Below are 18,588 nucleotides of genomic sequence, written 5' to 3'. Positions count from 1 at the left end.
GTTAAAGATCGGTTTTATTGGCCTGGCTGGTTTGAGGATGTACGGAAGTGGGTGCGGGAATGTGTTGATTGTGGATCTCGCAAGGCTCAGGGCAAAAAACCTTGTGCACCTTTGCAACCATCAGTTTCAACTAGGCCCTTTGAACGTGTAGCTCTTGACATCCTTGGTCCTTTACCATTGACACCGGGGAAGAATCAGTATGTACTGGTTATTGGTGATTATTTCTCCAAATGGACCGAGGCGTTCCCATTGCCGAACCAAGAAGCGGCCACAGTGGCAAAGGTGTTGACTGAGGAATGGGTGTGTCGGTTCGGGGTGCCTCGGAGTCTTCACTCCGACCAAGGTCGTAATTTTGAGTCGATTTTGTTTAAAGAATTGTGTAAACTCTTGCACATGCACAAATCTAGGACATCCCCTTACCATCCTCAGTCCGATGGGCTAATTGAACGATTTAATCGTACACTTGTGGATATGCTGTCTCTCTTTGTTCAGGATAATCAGTTGAATTGGGATACACTGTTACCTTATGTTATGTTAGCTTATCGTAGCAGTGTTCATGCTAGCACAGCTTTCACTCCTTACAAAGTGTTGTTTGGACAGGAAATTGTCCTACCTATTGATGTCATGTTGGGAGTAGGGCCTCAAGAGACCTTTACTTCAGTGAACAATTATGTGTCAAAGTTGAGGGAGACATTGTCTACTGTAGTGGAGGCGGTAAAAAAACATCAGGCGAAGGCCTCAGAACAACAGAAAGCAGGGTATGATTTCAGAGCTAACTTCCAGTATTATTCTGAAGGGGAATTGGTTTGGGTGCAGAATAAGGCCAAGAAACGGGGGGTGTGTCCAAAGTTACAGAGACGGTACAAGGGGCCTTTTAGGGTGGTGGATCGGGTGACTGATGTGCTTTATAAACTTGTCCCTGTAGATGGGGGGGGGAAGGAGAGTGTTATCCACTTTAATCGGCTCAAACCTTTTACGTCTTCTTTGGCAGTGCCATCAAAACCAGTACCATCACCCCATGGGAGAGGCCGGATGGATCAAGGGATCCCCTCCGGACAACATCAGCCCCAAGGAGTTCGATTTGGAACCAGTTGGGTCCCTCAAGCTGCTTCCACAGATGTGCCGGAGCCACCAAGACGGCAAGCTGACCGGGGTGTAACAGCAGAGGATGGCAGAAACCCAGCTCCCCCGGTTGGGGAGACGGCAACATCTCTGGCGACTGGATCTTTTGATCAGGGACCTCAGAGACCAGATGGACCACAGGAAACGCAGGTTCCCAGTACATCTTCAGGGGAGCGTCCCACACGCCAAAGGAGACCTCCAGTTTGGTCTGGTGATTACCAGATGTCACCTTAGTAAACTCGGGGACGAGTTTTCTTTTTCAAAAGGGGGGAAAGTGTGATGTTGGTGAACTGATTGATGGGACTAATTGGATTGTTAATCGAACTGCGGGATTAATGGGACTGATGGGATTGTTAATTGGCTGGGCCAGGTGCGGCTGATTGGGACTAACAGAGAGAGCTGACAAAAGGTAGCGTGAGAGAGGAGACGGGGGATCACCTGGCGGCTGCGGTTCGACACTCTTGGGTGCGGGAGGGTGTCGTTCGCAGTCATTTAGGATTGCCGGCGACGAAGATAGTAGTCCAGCTGGTTAGTCGTTCCTGTGGCAGGAGGGGAGGTTTGTTGCCTCCTGTAAACAGTTAGGGCCGGGGCCTTAGAGGAGTGTGGAGCCGCTTCTAGTCTGCGCCGTCTGGTGTTTCATGTGGGGTGAGCTAACGATAATAACTTTCTCCACGTTTGCGCTGCTCAGCCTGATTTGTCAGCGCCACGAACTCAGACCCCAGGGGGGGTTGTCGCCGGTCGGCGAGTTAAGTAACATTTTAGTCTGTGTTTGTCTGTGTGTGTGTGTGTGTGTGTGTTGTGTGAATGTTCTTAAGGGTGCATTGAGGGGGAGGACAAGGGGTAGTGGGTCAGTTGCATACGCAGATCATTTAGCTTCTCTTATTGGGTGGGTTGCCGTGTGTAATTGTGAAGTGATCCAATTTGCAGTGCTTCTCTTACGGTGAGCGCCAAGTGGCGGTGTGTAATTTAAGAGTGTGATTGGTTGGTTAGACTTGAGTGACGTAATGAAGCTTTGATCCTGCTGTTGGTTGCTGTCTGCTATTTCCGTAGTCGAGCCCCTGCACATTTTAAAGCAGCTTATTGAGATGTCTATGAATTAATAAATAAAGATTGTTATATTGGTTATACATCTGGTTGTTTCATTTACAGGCTCTGGTGTTTATTGTAAATTATTAGCAAAATAAAGAAAACCCACATTTATTACATTACTATGGCTTAGTTTCTTGTGGCTGCATCCTAAGCTGGATATTTGATATTACATAAACTTTACAGTAGGAGTACATATGTTGAACTAGGGGCTCTTAAATTTTACATTTCGTTTATCTTTTTCTGACTAAAAAACATCTAATGAGTCAATGTAATCATTATGCTAAATTAGATGTGACCAGGCTCAAGAGTGCCACTCGGTTCTGTGATTATGAATACCCTAATGGTAAGATTGAGACCCACTGTTGCACAGATACCTTTTGGCTGTAGCGCCACCTAGAGTGTGAAATGATTTTTAATCTCTTGAACATCCTTGTTAGCCTGGAAAATCCAGACCCTGATAATCTTTTGGATGTAATGGCCTAACTCAAGAGGTGGCACCAAGCATGCATTTGAAAATCTCACTGCACGCAATTGGATAACACTACAACCAATGTCTACTCTGACTGATTCCAGACTTCGATGCAATTGGATAACGCTACGACCAATGTTTACTGACTTTGAACGTTGCAGCTCTGTCGTCATCAGTTTAACTCGCCTCTGGCCCGCATATTAGATACACCAATGTGATTGTTTTCCTCCAATGCCTGGGGTAAAACGTGCATGTAACGTGCATCATTGCTCATTGCCAGAGTATCTTGCAGACACAATTCAAATTGTGCTCCCGCGAGAACTCTGGATTCCCAGGGTATGTTAAATGGCCACCAGTCCTCAGTAACTAAAGCTGGCCCAAAATAGGCTGTCACTCCCTATTTCTCATTTCACCATTACCTTTGTTGTGCCGAACACATGAATGCTGTTGAAAACAAACATTTCATTTAAGATTCAGAAAACCAATTTCAAATTAACAGACATACTGTACTAGCAGAGTGTGTGAGAAATGCATGGACCTGCAGAGATAATTCAAGAGGGTGTGAACAGATTTCCAAAAGGCATTTTTTTGGAAGACTTGTACCCTTTATGATGTCGCTATAACATTATACATATATAATCTCAATTAAATAATATCTTGAAAAGTAGCAGGGAAAAACGTTTTCATTACATTCCAAGATGTCCGAAAATAATATATTGGTACAAATTGACATGTTGGTGTGTTGAATTCAACATAACGCAAGGAATCTGAGTGAACCAAACACAGGCATATGAGCGCCCAGATGTGACCCATGGAGTAAGAGTGGCTTAGCAGACCCCACCCACACCTGGAGAATTTGTGCTTTGTCATGAGCTGTATCATTGTGTGTTCTAGGTAGAATAATCACGAGAAGAGGAGAACAATACCATTGAGTCCTTTTTCATCATTACTGCTTAGCCCCTAACATACAGGATAACAGCAAACTGCATTGATGGGAAGTCATTTATGCTTGTAAATGCTCTTGAGTATTGTGTAGCTTTGTGTGCTCAGTGTGTGTTATATGTGTGTGTGTGTGTGTGTGTGTGTGTATGTGTGTGTGTGTGTGTGTGTGTGTGTGTGTGTGAGTCCTTGGGAGTCCTAGCACATTGGGCCAGAGGGGGCTATAAACAGCCGCAGGTCTTGACCACCATGTTGCGATGCTTCTTGAGGATGACATTGTTGTTGTCGTCGTAGAAGAGCACAGAAATGGGGCTCAACTTGGTAGGGGCACAGCACGCCTTTGGCACCTCATCTGGCTTCAGGAGGTGGACCTGTTCGTAAAATTAAAAAATATTAAATGAATAGATGTCATTGGTCCTGAACAGTGAAATTCGTTTAATCTATCCCAACAACAGCAAACTAACTGAAGTAGTACAGCAATTTCCCATACATAAGCCACATTGTGTATAAACCGCAGGAGTGTTTTGTGCAAGTTAAAAGAGACAAAACCATACTGTATTAACACCATATTAACCTCCCCCTGTATTAAAACCTCATAGCTGAAGAAATTTTTGCAAAATCAATGTATAAGCCGTGGCTAATAGTCGGGATTGAAATTACGGTAGGCAGAGTAAATGTCAGTAGGAGAGCAGAGAGAGGTAAAAAAAATGACAAACAGAGAGAATGACAGAGAGAGCTCAGAAAGAGCAAAAAAAATCACGGACCACTAGCTGGATCATGGCGTGGTTGGTGGCATTCATGCAAGCCCCTAAGGGATAGTCGCACGCTCCATCACAGTAATAGGCAGAGTAACCCCGAGGAGCCAACACCCAGTCCTGAGGGAGAGACACAGAGACACGGAGACACACACACACACACACACACACACACACACACACACACACACACACACACACACACACACACACACAGTTAGACCAGCTGAGCATCAGCAAGCTTTTCTTTAATCTTCCTCAAGAGCAGGGTTGGATAAGTCACGTCTCAAACAACAACAGAAGATCCAAGATTATTATTTTTCTGTTGTTCTACACATTTTATTTGTATTAGTTCTGAAATCTCATTTCAGAATTGGGCTTATACGTAGAATCATGAAACTGTGCATTCCACAACACACAACTGACTGATCATGTTGCAATATGCGTATATGAGTGTCCACCGCATAGCTTGTGGACAGTATGTTCTACAGCGAAACAGATGGCCTTGACCAAACCACAAAACAGCATGTTGAAATGTGTGTTTGTGAGAAAGCTAACCTTCCATCCCAGATCACTGAAGCTCACATACAGTTCATGTCTTTTGCATGCCTGGCGGCCACTTGTGGGAATCTGATCTGTGCACAGAGAGGTAAACACTATAAATCAAACAAAAAAGGATCATCCAATATACTGTTTAACAGAGAAGGCTCAACAACTTCTCTTTTGCAAGCTCACCAAATATCCCCGGTCGGTTGGGGTGTGGCAGGCTATACTTGGGTTTCTTCTTGCGGGGCCTGACGGCTCGTGGAGGGCGACAGGGGGCCTGACTGGCCCGGAAGAATGTCACCATGAAGGGCTGCATAGAGGGGGGCCCCCTCCGTCCAATCAGCCCCACCAATCCTGTAGACAGCGATCGGTCTGGAGAACAAGTAATGAGATCCATTATTAACACACGCTTGAGTGTAATCAAGTCGTTTACATGTTACAGTCATCCTTACAACACACTACGAAGATAAATGTGACTTATAACGGCAAACCGAAGCTTCTTTTGAAATTGCAAACTGAACATTCTAATAACTCACAGGCAGAGTTGAGCGGATTATAGCTAACTATTACTGTTGACAAATGACACGGTTAAAGATAAAAAAAATTATACGTAATATGTATATATATATATATATATATATATATATATACATATACTTTTAATAAAGTCTAATCACAGTACAATTTCAATAAAGTTTAAGTATCAATATCATTAATCATGTAGGACCGAAGTAATACTATACATGGTGGCAGTAGTGTAGATAGGATGATTATAACCTTGCTGTTGACACCCATAAACTGCTCAACTACGCTTTCCTACACCTCTCACTAAAACAAATAAATCCTACAATGTGTTCCAGGATTTCCTGGATGTCTGGAACATTGTGAACAACAGTGTGATTTGGCATCACATTCACGCAGCAAAGACAGAAGGCAGACACTTCCATAAGTTATTTTGGGCCTTGCTTATACCTTTGGATTAGAGCCATGTAGACTGTTGTGGAAGGCATTCAGTTACTTTCAGGTCCCTGAGAAGATTTGAAATAAACCTAGATAGATGCAGCATTTCCCCATTGACCTTCACTATGCTAAAGCTTCGCTTAGTGACAAAATGGGCAAAGATGACAGTGAAACCTAGCAAATGTAGGAGTGTATCTTTCGTTAAAGTAAAACTAGAGGTCTTACATTGATGGTGAGGTGATCGGTTAAATCGGTTAACAGTTTAGGCAGGTGATATAATTCCACGTTTTGTAACCAAGAAAAAGTTGTAGAACTCCATGTGAATTCATGGTTAAGGCTTCAATAGCACTGATAATACTTTGCCTAATAAATTGAAATTAAGGTGCTGGTAGCTTGGACTTTTTCCGTTTATAAGGTGGCTTTTGTTTGTGTACACACCACAGCAAACGGTTCTCATTGGGCAGGTACAGAGTGGATGAGCAGGGTGTTGGGTCAGGGGACAGTTGAAAAGCATGGGGCAAGGATAAATTGCCAGAGAGAAAGCAGACTAAACAATTGTGTCCACGAATAAACAAGAGTAGAAAACTAGACCAGCAGCAGTGGCTTCTCATGTCAGGCAAGGGCAATGGATGAACTGGCGTCATAATGGGGGACAAGAGGGAATTGACCAGAGGGAATTGTGGGATAGCCACGTTATATTAATTGTTGGAGTCACTCCTTAAGTTCTTCCAAATCTCAGACAATAGGGAGGTAAAGTCAGATGCTGCCAGCAAAACCATCTTGACCCAGGTTTGCTATATGTCATGATCTGGTTGTAATGTAATCACTTTGTGATTGTGAAAAATGATTGCTTGAGCGATGTTGCTGCAGCCAAAAGTTAGAGCAGCCTTTTGTGTCACTTTCAGGGAAAAGAAGAGAATGAAATACAGTCTTAGCGGCCTGTTACTCCCATTTTAAGATGAACCATGCTGATTCCCTCTAAAATCTTTCTTTCAATTACTCATAACTAAATCATTTACTAATGTCTTATACTTAAAGTAACTGACATTACAGGAGCTCATATCAGTGTGTATTTCCTGGACATCACAACTTTGGTTCTGTAAGCACCTCACACGCTACAGAAACGCATAACACAGAAACAAGTCACATCCTAATGTCCAGCTCTCTGAAGAAGCGTATTACGAACGTGTTTACACTGGAGCCTCTGTACTCATGCCCGAGCAGCTGGCTATTTCCAAAACGCTGACCCCCCCCCCCCCCCCCCAGTCCGTGCCTCACCCTCCTCGGTCTCCACGTAGAGCCGGATGCCCAGGTTGCTCCGTGGGTTCAGCAGCCAGCGGTTACTGGCCGAGGTCACATCAAACGCCAGCCAGCCCTCCTGCCCCGCTGGCACGGACTGCATGTCCAGCAGCACCAGCTCTGGCTCCCTGAAATAGGAGCCACCAGAGTCAGATGTTGCTATATCAAGACCTGCAGTCATGACTACAGTGGAATACCGTAATTTCCCGACTGTTAGCCGCAGCGCATATACATTGATTTTGCACATTTTCTTCAGCTGTGAGGTTAATACATGGGGACAGTTCATATGGGGCCATCCCTATGACTGCACTACCATCGCCTGCTGTGGTTCCCTGCCTGAATCTTTGGCCCTCGGATCCCAGCGACCCATCACCTTCCGAAATAACTAATGGATCACTAATGGACAATTTATTCCCTACACTGGACTATTTGAACTTTCATTGTCATTGTAACTTTCAAACTACAAATGACTGTACTGCAACTGACCCAAGGCAGATGGGTTGGGCCCTTGAGTCGTGGGTCTGTCTGAGGTTTCTTCCTATATGTATCTCCAATTCTAGGGAGTTTTTCCTTGCCCCTGTTACTCATGGGCTCTCTTTGAATGTCTAACACTCTGTAAAGCGCCTTGAGACATGTGTAATGTATTGGCGCTCTATAAGCGACATTAAATTGAAATTGAAAATTGAAATATGGTATTAATATGGTTTTGTTTCTTTTAACTTGCATAAAACACTGTCCTGCGGCTTATACACATTATACATTATACAATGCGGCTAATACACAGGAAATTACTGTACATCATGTATAGGAAAACCAACGCACACCTGTGTTTCTTTTTTTTGCGAGGTGCTGGTCACAAGATGCATAAACTTTGGTAAAGTGTAGGAGACCGCACACTCTTTTACCAATGTTTCAATAAAACTGGCATCGGGAAAAAGTATGCCGTCTCCTCCACTATACCTACAGTGGAATATACTCAGTCCTTTACATCAATATAGGGTAAGTGCAGATGTCTTAGGAGTCGCGTGACCGTAACTGACACGAAATGAGACGAAGGAAATCTACATCTGAGGAAAATGCTCCGATTTGCACACTGATGTGGGTTACGTACAGGGAAATGTCTGCATTCATAAGCATTGGTGCGTGTTAGCATGAGTGACTCATGGAAGTATGAGTGTTGGTATGGGCCCTCTCTGTCCCCAGCTAACTGTGCAGTGGCAGTGCTAGGTGGGGGAGGGAAGCACCTCTGCACAAGTATGGAAAAAATGTGTGACTGCTGGACCACAGAAATGCAAAACAAATGACTGTATACCAGAAAATGTATAACTGACCAACTGATCTGTGACAGAAGGAAACAAAGAAATAGCCTTGATCAAATCTGACACTATTGAATATTATTCATTCTTTTCCAAGTGTAGAGGAGACAATTGACTAGATACTGTCACTTTCCACAATTTAATTTAACCATGAAAACTAGACCTGTATGCAGCCAATGACAAAGACCATGTTATATTAAAGTCATCATCTAACACTCAAACTGGTTGAGTATCAAACGCATTAGGCCTACTATAGCCTACAGGTCATCAGATGCATAAAATGCTATACTGCCAATTGTTGATAAAGCAGCATCTGGTTCAATAGTCACAGTCTTCTTGCCCATATCCCAGTACTTTCTGTGTTTGAATGGTTGCAGTCCAAAGAGGGAATCGAGTGAACCGCTGTGGTTAACCTGTGACTATTTTCATGCGCAGGCATAGCCATTACCATTCTACAGCTCATGTATGATGTATGATGCAAGAGAAAATACCCAGCCTGCAACAGCACCGACCAACATGATGAGGAAACCACACGTGTGTAAGGCAACGGACTTAGTGACCAAATATTTTAGATAGAAGACGCACAGTTAGGACACGGTTTTTGTGTCCTAACGGAGTGCAGCACCTGTGTCTGTTCTCTCGCTGGATCTCGTAGACGGATATGTGTAGCGTGTGGTTGGCCCTCTGGCCCATGGTCAGCCTCTTATAGATGCGGAACTCCGCCGCCGTCACCGTCTCTCCCTGCGGAAGGGGTGTGAGGTCGAAACGGAACTCCTTCCAGTACGGACGTGGTTGAAGCAGGTCCCGCTCATGCTCCACTGGAGGGATCGAGGGAAATAATGAATTAGAAGTACTTCACAAATATGAAGTTGAAAGTTTCAAAGTGCTTAGGCTAAACGTTTTTTTTTTTTTAGTTTCATCTGGAATATCATAATCAACAAATATTCTTATGCATGATCACTTCAATGAGAATTTATGCTCATATTTCACAGTGCGTATTTTCAGAAAAGAGCAAGGGTCGAGTATTGATCCTTGTAGGACTCCATTCAATAAGCTTTGCAGCAAAAAGGTTGGTGACACCGAACCGAAGAGAAACAGAAACTGAAACAAACAGTTGAAGAGAGAGGGAGAGTGGACACCAAAAGAGTGGTAAGAGTGGATACCAAAAAAGCAGCCAATGATCGAGAGGCAATAAGAAAGAATGACAAAGAGGAAAAAAACATAGATGTGAGAATGAAAGGTAGAGCAAGAGAGAGAGAGGGGTAGAGAGAGAGTGAGAGAAACAGATAAAGCACAAGAATGACAGAACGAGAGGAGTGTGAGTGTGACCTTGCTCAGCACACCGGGGCAGACTGACACCCCCGGCCCGGACCAGAACGTTCTTTAATTACACCCCGGCAGCCCAACAGCGCTGCACCACTAATTACAGGCTGAGCGGATATATATAGCGGGCCCATCCAGCAGTATTTTCATCTGCTGCTGAGTGCTGCAACAAGGCCTGTAATTCTGCACAGCTGTGCTCTCTGAGCCGCATCTCACTGCCCAGACCTGGAGCGTGGACCGCACTGGAGCGGGCCGCCGTGGAGAGTCCAGTCTGTATGACCTGGCCCGGCTGAGACCAATGAGTCCTGTGCGTGCAGTTGGCGCACTGTGTTTGTCTATTAACTGTCCGATTGATCTATTTGCAGCCGCACGCTAATGTACATAGAAGACGGCCATTCGTTGAGCTATATTAAGGTAGTTGTACAGTGCATTCTTTTCACATGCATATACCACACACAGGTTATACACAAGCATGTTTTCACTGGGGATTGTGTACAACAGGATGCAAAGTGTTTCGTGACCTATAAACCATGGCCACAAGTGGACATACAGTATACAACATTAATACTGAGGATTCAGTGAGTTCCCAGGGTCTTCTTCTGAAGGAGAGAGGAAGGAGACAATTGAGCAGAGGATGTTTTAACTTATTTGGTGATAAGAATCTAGGCTGTCTGAACTGCAACAGGAAAACAGTCTTTACAGTGATAGTGGGAACGTCCGACAGGAGAACTAGGACGACGACGCATACCACCCAACAAATACCCAGCACAATCAACATATTCATCTCAGCTAATCTCTGTCATCCGTTTAGTCTTATTCGCCCAAAAATGACTGAGGTACTCCCTTACCATATGACTATGTGTCTTTGTGAAGGACTCTCAAGAAGCATGTTTTGCCAAGTTGTGCAATGTAAACATTAAACAAGGCATGCGGGCCACATCTGCAAGTTGTTTGCAGTGATTTAAAAACGTTATCATTCTTAGCTTTCATAGCCTTCTGGTGGTTTTTGAACAGTGCTTGTTAGTGGGACCCTGAAGAAAAGGTGTTTACTAACAGCATTCCATGGGAGCAAGACTGCTAGTGCCCGTCTCACTGAATTTCCTTTTCAAACAGTTTATACGCAATCCATTAGAGTCAAACAAAGCTTTGTAAATGGCTCTTCAAGAGATACAGTATTATCATAAGATGTGTACTGTACAGTATGACATTTTTTCAGTTTCTGTATTTCCATAGACCTTACGCAATAACTCGTCACGACAGCCGTCCAAAAAAAACACCGACGTGAACTTTGACCCCCCTCCCAGTGCGCGCAACCCGCCACTCACCCAGGTTGACGAAGCTCATGACGGTGTCGGCCTCGCTGACCACCGAGCCCAGGGGCGGCATGTGCGGGCTGAGGGTGGGGAAGTCGTGCGCGTGGCCGTGGCCGTGGCCGTGGCCGTGGCCGTGGCCGTTGCCGGGGGCGGCCAGCCGGCCCCCTCGGCCCTCCTCGCCCTCGGACACAGCGTGGTACAGGTCCAGCATGAAGAGCGGCGCCGAGGACGGCGGGCGCAGCGGCGGGTGGGGACGCGGACGGCCCGGCAGGCCCAGCACCGACAGGATCTCCCGCTGCATCTCCTTCTTCTCGCGGCCGCTCAGCCGCCGGAAGCTGGAGTGGACCACCCCCTCCGCGCCGCTCCCGCACACGCACAGCAGGACGCAGACGGGCAGCAGGACGGCCAGCGGGGACAGTCTCCGGCCCTGACCCGGCCCGGAGCCGGCGTTACTCTGTCCTCTCCGACTGCAGGAGAGCGCGTGTCTTCTGGAGCCGTTCCTCTTACAATGTCCTGCCGTGTCTTGACATGAGGGATCCATTACCATATTTTGTGGTTATGTCTCAATTGTTTTAGTCACACTTTTTTTAACGCTCAGAAATGCAATGGCAAAAGCACTTGTGTTTTCTGCTTCTGCTCTCCCTGTCTCAGTCCGGGAGTCTCACTTGTTTTAAAACAACCCGGAATCTTCTGGAACGGTCACAGCACCAGCAAGAAAAGTGACTATCACACACTCTGGCCAGCACAAGAAGTCGCCTCACTGACTGAGCATGCACGTTTATGCACTTGGTTTGTTATTATACGTCCTGGAAGATGGGTCCTCTGTGGTCCGTGTTTCATTAAGAAAGGGCAGTGTTTTCTGTTCCCATTTCTCCCTCTACTCTTTCCTCACGCTGGGAACACTTTTAAATGCGTCTCCAAAACCACTTGCTCCTTGAAGAAGCTGTTTCATACACAGGTTCAGGGGAAGAAATGACTAGGAGAGGAACAACGGCCAGAGCAGAGGAACATAAACATGTATTTTTCGGAGTTACTGACTCGGCTCCTTGAAAGAGTGAATTTGGAGCGGCATAAAAGGTTGAGGAGAGAGCAGGTGGACGTCTGCTGGGCACCGTCAGAAACGTGATATATGAGTCACGAAGAAAATAAATAAAAATGGGTCAGGCGCACAAGCGAGTCTTTCTTCAGACGTTCCCAAATCAAATGTCACACCTGCCAATTCTCCAGATCCGACAGCAAGCCTCGGCGTGATCAAAACCACACTGTATATCCACAAGGCATGGAAAACATCCACAGCAAATCTCCAACTCCAAAACCTGGATCTCAATATTCCTTCCACTTGAATTGGTTACATATACTGTAGATGAAGCCAAACTTCTTTCCTCTCTCTCTCTCTCTCTCTCTGAAGATCCTCAAAGTTGAAATAAAAGTATTTCTATTTTCCAAGGAGACATGTATCATCTACTTTCAACACCACAACAGAGCAATCAAAGAGATTCCTTCAAATCCTTCAGTTTCCCCAGTTCACCAGGAGGAAAATAAACGTCCATAATCCTACAAGTGTAAGCTTTCAAAAAAAGCCCTCTGGTGCTCGTGGCCCCCGTCGTCCTGTTCGTTGGTCTGACGTGCTGTGCAGGGTGTAATCACAGAAGCCTGCACATCACAGGATGCCCCTCTCAATGAGGGTGTTTCCAAACCGAGACAGACTCCCTCACTCTCTCCACAGCCCTTGATGACTCTCCTCCTCCTCCTCCTCCCTCCTTCATCTTTATACTCTTTCATCTCTCTTCTATTCATCTACCCTTTTTTGCCGTGTTATCTAGTTCGAGGCCATTCCGTGTGCTAAGAGAAAAACAACAAATGAATGGAGGGTATGTGTTTATCCAAACAAATCTTTGTAAATGTCTGTAATTCTGGAAAAACCAGCCCCCCATTTAAAAAAAAAGAGATGACTTTGAAGTCAGAACAGAAACTGTTGCCAAGTGTAAATTTCTTCATCCATCTTAATCTACGGTGTTGAAAAGCAGGTTTGTGTTTATGGCACATGCAGATTTCTGAGCAGGATCCTGCCCTCCGGGGACATACTCAAATATACACTGTAAAAAATGGCTGTGAAATTCACAGTTATTTACAGGAAATTTCACAGTAGCACTACTGTATATGCTTTTTACAGTAGAATGTTGTGAAATTTACAGTAACGCCCCTACAATTACAGTAGTCCAAGTGTTACTGTAGACATTACAGTAGTCAAAGCACTACTGTAAAACAAACACAGTATAGCCACTATAGTACTGTAAATAGTAAAGTTAACTACTGTATTTTTTCTTTTCAACAATTGGCCAGTAAGTTACTGTAAATACTACTGAAATCACAGTATTTAATTGGTTTTCATTTTACAGTGAATGCATAAAATACTGTAAATGGAAATGCGGTACCTTTACTGTAAAAAGTATTCACAGTAACTTGCTGGCAACAATTGGGCAGTAAGTTACTGTAAAACTACTGAAATCACAGTATTTAATTGGTTTTCATTTCACAGTGAATACATAAAATACTGTAAATGGAAATGCGGTACCTCTACTGTAAACTACAATTACAGTAGTAAGTGTTACCGTAGAAATTACAGGAGTCAAACCACTACTGTAAACAAATCACAATAGGCTAGCAGCTATAGCCACTAGCCTAGGCTACTGTAAATAGTTAAGTAAACTAGCCTACTGTGTTTTCCCTTTTTTAATCTTATCTTTCTTTTAACTCATAATGACATACCAGAGACGGTTGAGAAAGTCAATTTGATGTCAAGAATTAAGGCTTTGATCACACTATTGAGCAAGCATAACACATTTCAGCCCAATAATTTTCCACGATTGTTTTTAACGGCTGCTTATCGCCTCTTGATAAGCGCATGCGCACACGCAGTAATTCCCATCCCCCACCCCTGACTTTTCAACTCCAGCCAGAGTGACTTCACTTCAACCATCAACCGTCACTTTTCAATCATGAATCTGACTCTATTTTTTACAGTCTATGATCTGACTGCAATCTTCAACTCTGTACAAACATCATATTCAAGGTAAGAATTACAGTACTTTTGTATGCCAATTGAAAACGGTAATTTATTAGAAATGTATTGTTTTCACAATGAAATGTTAACCAAAGCCATTATTGTCATGTTAGAATCAGCATAGCACATATCGATAGCTAGAACTAGCGAGCTAACGTCGCTAGCGTTAGCGATGTTAGCTGTTAATGTTAACTTTTCCAGTAACTAACTTAACCATCATGTGGGATTTTTCGAATGATAGTCAATATCATATCTAGCAATAATTCAGTCTGATATGTCGTTATGAGTGTAGAGTTTTAGTTTGAATGAAATATCAGACGCAAGTAGCTTAGCTTAAAGTGGCTGTTACCATGCAGGCTGAAGGCTGAAGTTAGCTAGCAGACAGACACAGGTGAAAGTTGTTAACGTTAGCAGCTAGTTAGTAACATTACTTTGCAAACTCCATGGGGCATGGGTAGTTAGTTAACATTAAACTTAATACATGTAGTGTTGATGCATAATATGTAGTGTTGCTATAACTGGAAAGAGGACCAGTAAAACAAATTAATGATGTAGGCTGATCATGTGTAGGTTATCTCACCCCTAATTTAGAAACTGTAGTTTTGCATAGTCATGCTCATAGATCCGTCATATAGTGGATGTGAAAGGGGAGCATTTGGGGAATTTCAATTACCAGAAATATCATGCCGATAAGTAAAGGGATCTGAAGTTTGTGAAGGGTAGTTTTTGGCTAAATGGTATTCATTTTATAGCCTTTATTTGCCCAATGTTTGGTGACTTACATTGAGGCATGTGTTTATTTAAGATGCATGTGAGTGTAGTAGTGCTTCAGTGATGGTCTTTTCATGTTCTGTGTGTTTTGCAATGTATTAATTAATGTAAGCCTCTTTCTGTTCCCTCTTTTAGTAGGTGGTGTGAGGACTGCTGCCCTGAGAACGCTGTGTCAGAGACACTTAGGCTGTGTGCATTTTGGAATGTTCCAAATGTGTGTCACTTCCATAAGGAAGAAGTTCCAAGCCTGCAAGTGAGTTCACTCACCAAATAGAGACACACACATATAGCATTTAATATGTGTGCATGTACTGTATTTGTGTCTGTAACTGTTTAGTTTATCCCCTCCTTTCATGTGTCTGTTATGACTTTGTGGGCTCAACTGTCAACAACTGTCCAGGGCGAAGTCGGTCTACCCTGATGGCACTACCTGATGGCACTACCCTGATGATGTCTGTTAGCCATGGCTGCTGCCCTCAACATGGTGTAAGTGTTTGTGTTTTATTTATGTTCATAAATAAACTGATATCAAGAAGTAACATAGATGGTGACAAGGGTGGCAAGGGTGCCTCATGGCAAGGTAATTATCATTTCTATTTCTACATCTGATTGCCTTGCTTATTTTTTAAAGCTATGATTTGTTTTGTATGGCAATTGCTGTTTATTAACAAATTATATGGCAATTGCTGTTTATTCTTTTTAGGAGCCATCCAGAAGTCCCAGCCTGGAGCCAGAGGCTGCTATTGCAAGTCAGATGGGAGATGGCCTACAGTATGTTAGGCATCAGAAAAGTGGTGTTCGCATGAAGGCAGAGTTGCCGCAGGCAATTATGAGATTAGGTATGATATCACATAGACATACTTCTGTTCAGAAGTGTAGGGTCACTTCGAGATGTCCCCTTAAAAAAAAAAAAAAAAACACTGGACATATCAAAGTGAACTCCCAAACTTTGCTATGGTGGTGTATTGTACACATCTGCATTACTTCTATCCATTGCACCTGACTAGTGTGGGTTTGCTTTTATTTGTCACACAACCGGAGTAGTTTGCATTCATTACTGTATATTCATGAACGGGGTCAATTGTAATGTATGCTTTCTTTCTCTTTTTCAGACACTTGACATTTACTGCGAAAGGTACCATCAGAGCACCTCTCCCTACCCTGCAGGATACCTATACCAGAAGAGTACAACAACGGCCCAAAAGTATTTCAAAAGACATTTCACGCTCTGACCACGGACTGTTTAAACCACTGAGGTCAAGCAGACGTCTCTGTTCCCACGTGGCAGACTGAGGGAACACCCACAAAACAGACTGGGGATGAGTTTCTTTACTCCGCATCCTGTACACACACAACTCCTTATACTACATTACATAGACTTGCCAGTTGCCATACTGCACTTACACACACTGCGCTTTTAACCCCCTTATCTGTGTCAAATCAGATAAGGTTGTGGTTGTGTTCCAACCATGTCTACTGTTGTCTGTCAACATCCACTTCAGTCATACATTTGAAATGTCATAAATAAATAACAAAAGTTAAAATTGTTTTATTGTCTGCAGTTAACTGAAATATTTTGGAATATGAGTTGTTCTATTAATGATTGCTAATGTAAGTTCAGTTGAATTCACAGTATTTAACTGACCTAGCTTCTACAGGGAAACAACCAATACTGTAAATACAACTAAAAAAAAAAAATATCTTTATTTAAAATCAATTGTTTTTCACTTTACAGCGAATACATAAAATACTGTAAATGAAAATGCGGTACCTTTACTGTAAAAAGTATTCACAGTAACTTACTGGCAACAATTGGCCAGTAAGTTACCGTAAATGGAAATACAGCACCTTTACTGTAAAAGGTTTTCACAGTAACTTACTGGCAACAATTGGCCAGTAAGTTACTGTAAATGGAAATACAGTGCCTTAACTGTAAAAGGTATTCACAGTAACTTACTGGCAACAATTGGCCAGTAAGTTACTGTAAATGGAAATACAGCACCTTTACTGTAAAAGGTTTTCACAGTAACTTACTGGCAACAATTGGCCAGTAAGTTACTGTAAATACGAATGAAATCACAGTATTTAATTGTTTTTCATTTTACAGTGAATATATAAATAATGTAAATGGAAATACAGTACCTTTACTGTAAAAGGTATTCACAGTAACTTACTGGCCAATTGTTGCCAGTAAGTTACTGTAAATTTTACAGTAAATTTTTTACAGTGTAGAGCAGGGTTTATGTCTGAGCAAGTCCCTCTGTGTGTGTGTGTGTGTGTGAAGTGTGTGTGTGTGAGTGAGTGTGTATGTGTGACTTCAAACGTGCCCAGTTCTGTGGTCACTTTGAAAAGCGGTCACATGGCTTTGCCACAGAATCCGAGTCGGACGTGCCAAACCGACTGGAAAGCAATGTGGATCCCCACTCAGGTGCTGAGGCTGTACTGTGTGTGTGTGTGTGTGTGTGTGTGTGTGTGTGTGTGTGTGTGTGTGTGTGTGTGTGTGTGTGTGTACTGAAGTCGAGCATGGTGCTCAGTTTTCCTGTTTAGTGTTAATCTGTTGATGTTGAGAGATGATTTTACATGCGAGGAGCTGGGTTGGACTACACTGAGGGCAAAGAGGTAGTGTGTGTGTGTGTGTGTGTGTGTGTGTGAATGGTCAGCAGTGCCGGAGCTGTGGTGATGACATGTATGTGGGAGAGGATGTGAGTGGGTTTAAATATTTGTATGTGAACCCACACACACAGCTGCAGAGTTATGCCTGTAAAACACACACACACACACACACACACACACACACACACAACTGTGAAACACCACCCTTCCTAAACCCCATCCGTTCTGTGGAGACACCAAACATATACAAAATCCAATGCAGGCACATACACACACAAACACAGACATGCACTACTAGTTATTGTTCTTCTCCAAATGCTTGACCATGACTCCTGTCCCACACACACTTGAGGGCAAACACACACACACACACAGGCAGACAGACAGACACACACACACACACACAAACACACACACACACAGGCAGACAGAGACAGACACACACACGCAAGCACGCATAAGCTAGCTTTGTAGGGTGTGCCCTTATCACTGGGACAGTAATTGCAGCCTATTCCTAATTATCATTTCCTGTTATCCATGAAATTTTAGCACACACACACACACACACACTACAAGATATCTAAAGAGAATTTCCTTTCACAGAAAGCTATTCTCAAAAAAATTCACAGTGGAAAATAAGGACAGAAGACATAGCATGATATTTTACTGCAAGCATTATTTTAATACAAAAGAACAAAAAAAGGTTTTATAATCTTATTTTTTTTCTTTTACACAATGTCATCCCCCCCCTCCCCCACACTCAATTTCATGTTACACGGACAGTGACACAATCGAAAAGGTAGATCCTTTCGATAGCTCCTCCTTCCTTCCTAGAAACAATAAATAAATACGAACCACCTTAAGGTAATTGATCACTCTCGTTACACTTGCCATACATTTCTCATTAATGACAAACGGAGGAGCAATGTTTGTCAACGACGAAGACAATTTGAAGAGCCTGCCAAGGGGAGGCAGCTGAGAGGGTCGGGCAGGGGTCGAGCAGAGCCCC

The 18,588-nt window shown here is 43.5% G+C and overlaps 2 protein-coding genes and 1 long non-coding RNA gene across 19 annotated transcripts in view; 1 reads left to right on the top strand and 2 right to left on the bottom strand.

Annotated features, from left to right (window-relative positions):
* Nucleotides 1-2,686: 2,686 nt before the first annotated feature.
* On the bottom strand, nucleotides 2,687-12,789 carry bmp8a (bone morphogenetic protein 8a). The gene is made up of 7 exons (XM_062529734.1): nucleotides 11,144-12,789; nucleotides 9,121-9,313; nucleotides 7,159-7,307; nucleotides 5,110-5,292; nucleotides 4,933-5,009; nucleotides 4,384-4,494; nucleotides 2,687-3,990 (listed from the first exon to the last, which is right to left on the bottom strand). Exons 1-7 carry the CDS (start codon nucleotides 11,676-11,678, stop codon nucleotides 3,841-3,843), a joined length of 1,398 nt encoding a protein of 465 aa, XP_062385718.1. The 5' UTR covers nucleotides 11,679-12,789; the 3' UTR covers nucleotides 2,687-3,840.
* A 1,373-nt stretch (nucleotides 12,790-14,162) lies between these two features.
* Nucleotides 14,163-16,420, top strand: LOC134072824 (uncharacterized). Of its 3 annotated transcripts, XR_009937210.1 has the most exons (5): nucleotides 14,163-14,204; nucleotides 15,102-15,219; nucleotides 15,304-15,452; nucleotides 15,670-15,805; nucleotides 16,079-16,420. It is a non-coding gene; the product is annotated as an uncharacterized LOC134072824 (long non-coding RNA). The 3 variants fall into 3 exon arrangements; XR_009937211.1 differs by lacking the exon at nucleotides 14,163-14,204 and having other exon boundaries at nucleotides 14,958-15,219; nucleotides 15,367-15,452; nucleotides 16,079-16,419; XR_009937209.1 differs by lacking the exons at nucleotides 14,163-14,204; nucleotides 15,102-15,219 and having other exon boundaries at nucleotides 15,247-15,452; nucleotides 16,079-16,419.
* A 1,815-nt stretch (nucleotides 16,421-18,235) lies between these two features.
* macf1a (microtubule actin crosslinking factor 1a) overlaps nucleotides 18,236-18,588 on the bottom strand; it is a 198,338-nt gene continuing 197,985 nt past the window's right edge. For all 15 annotated transcript variants that reach the window (XM_062530273.1, XM_062530276.1, XM_062530275.1 and 12 more), the window contains one exon: nucleotides 18,236-18,588. This exon is cut by the window's right edge and continues 2,080 nt beyond it. The gene's annotated coding sequence lies outside the window, so the exon portion shown is untranslated.

The sequence above is a fragment of the Sardina pilchardus genome, chromosome 24 (genome assembly GCF_963854185.1).
Source record: "Sardina pilchardus chromosome 24, fSarPil1.1, whole genome shotgun sequence".
Classification (NCBI taxonomy): domain Eukaryota; kingdom Metazoa; phylum Chordata; class Actinopteri; order Clupeiformes; family Clupeidae; genus Sardina; species Sardina pilchardus.
This window is presented reverse-complemented; position numbering and strand designations above follow the sequence as displayed.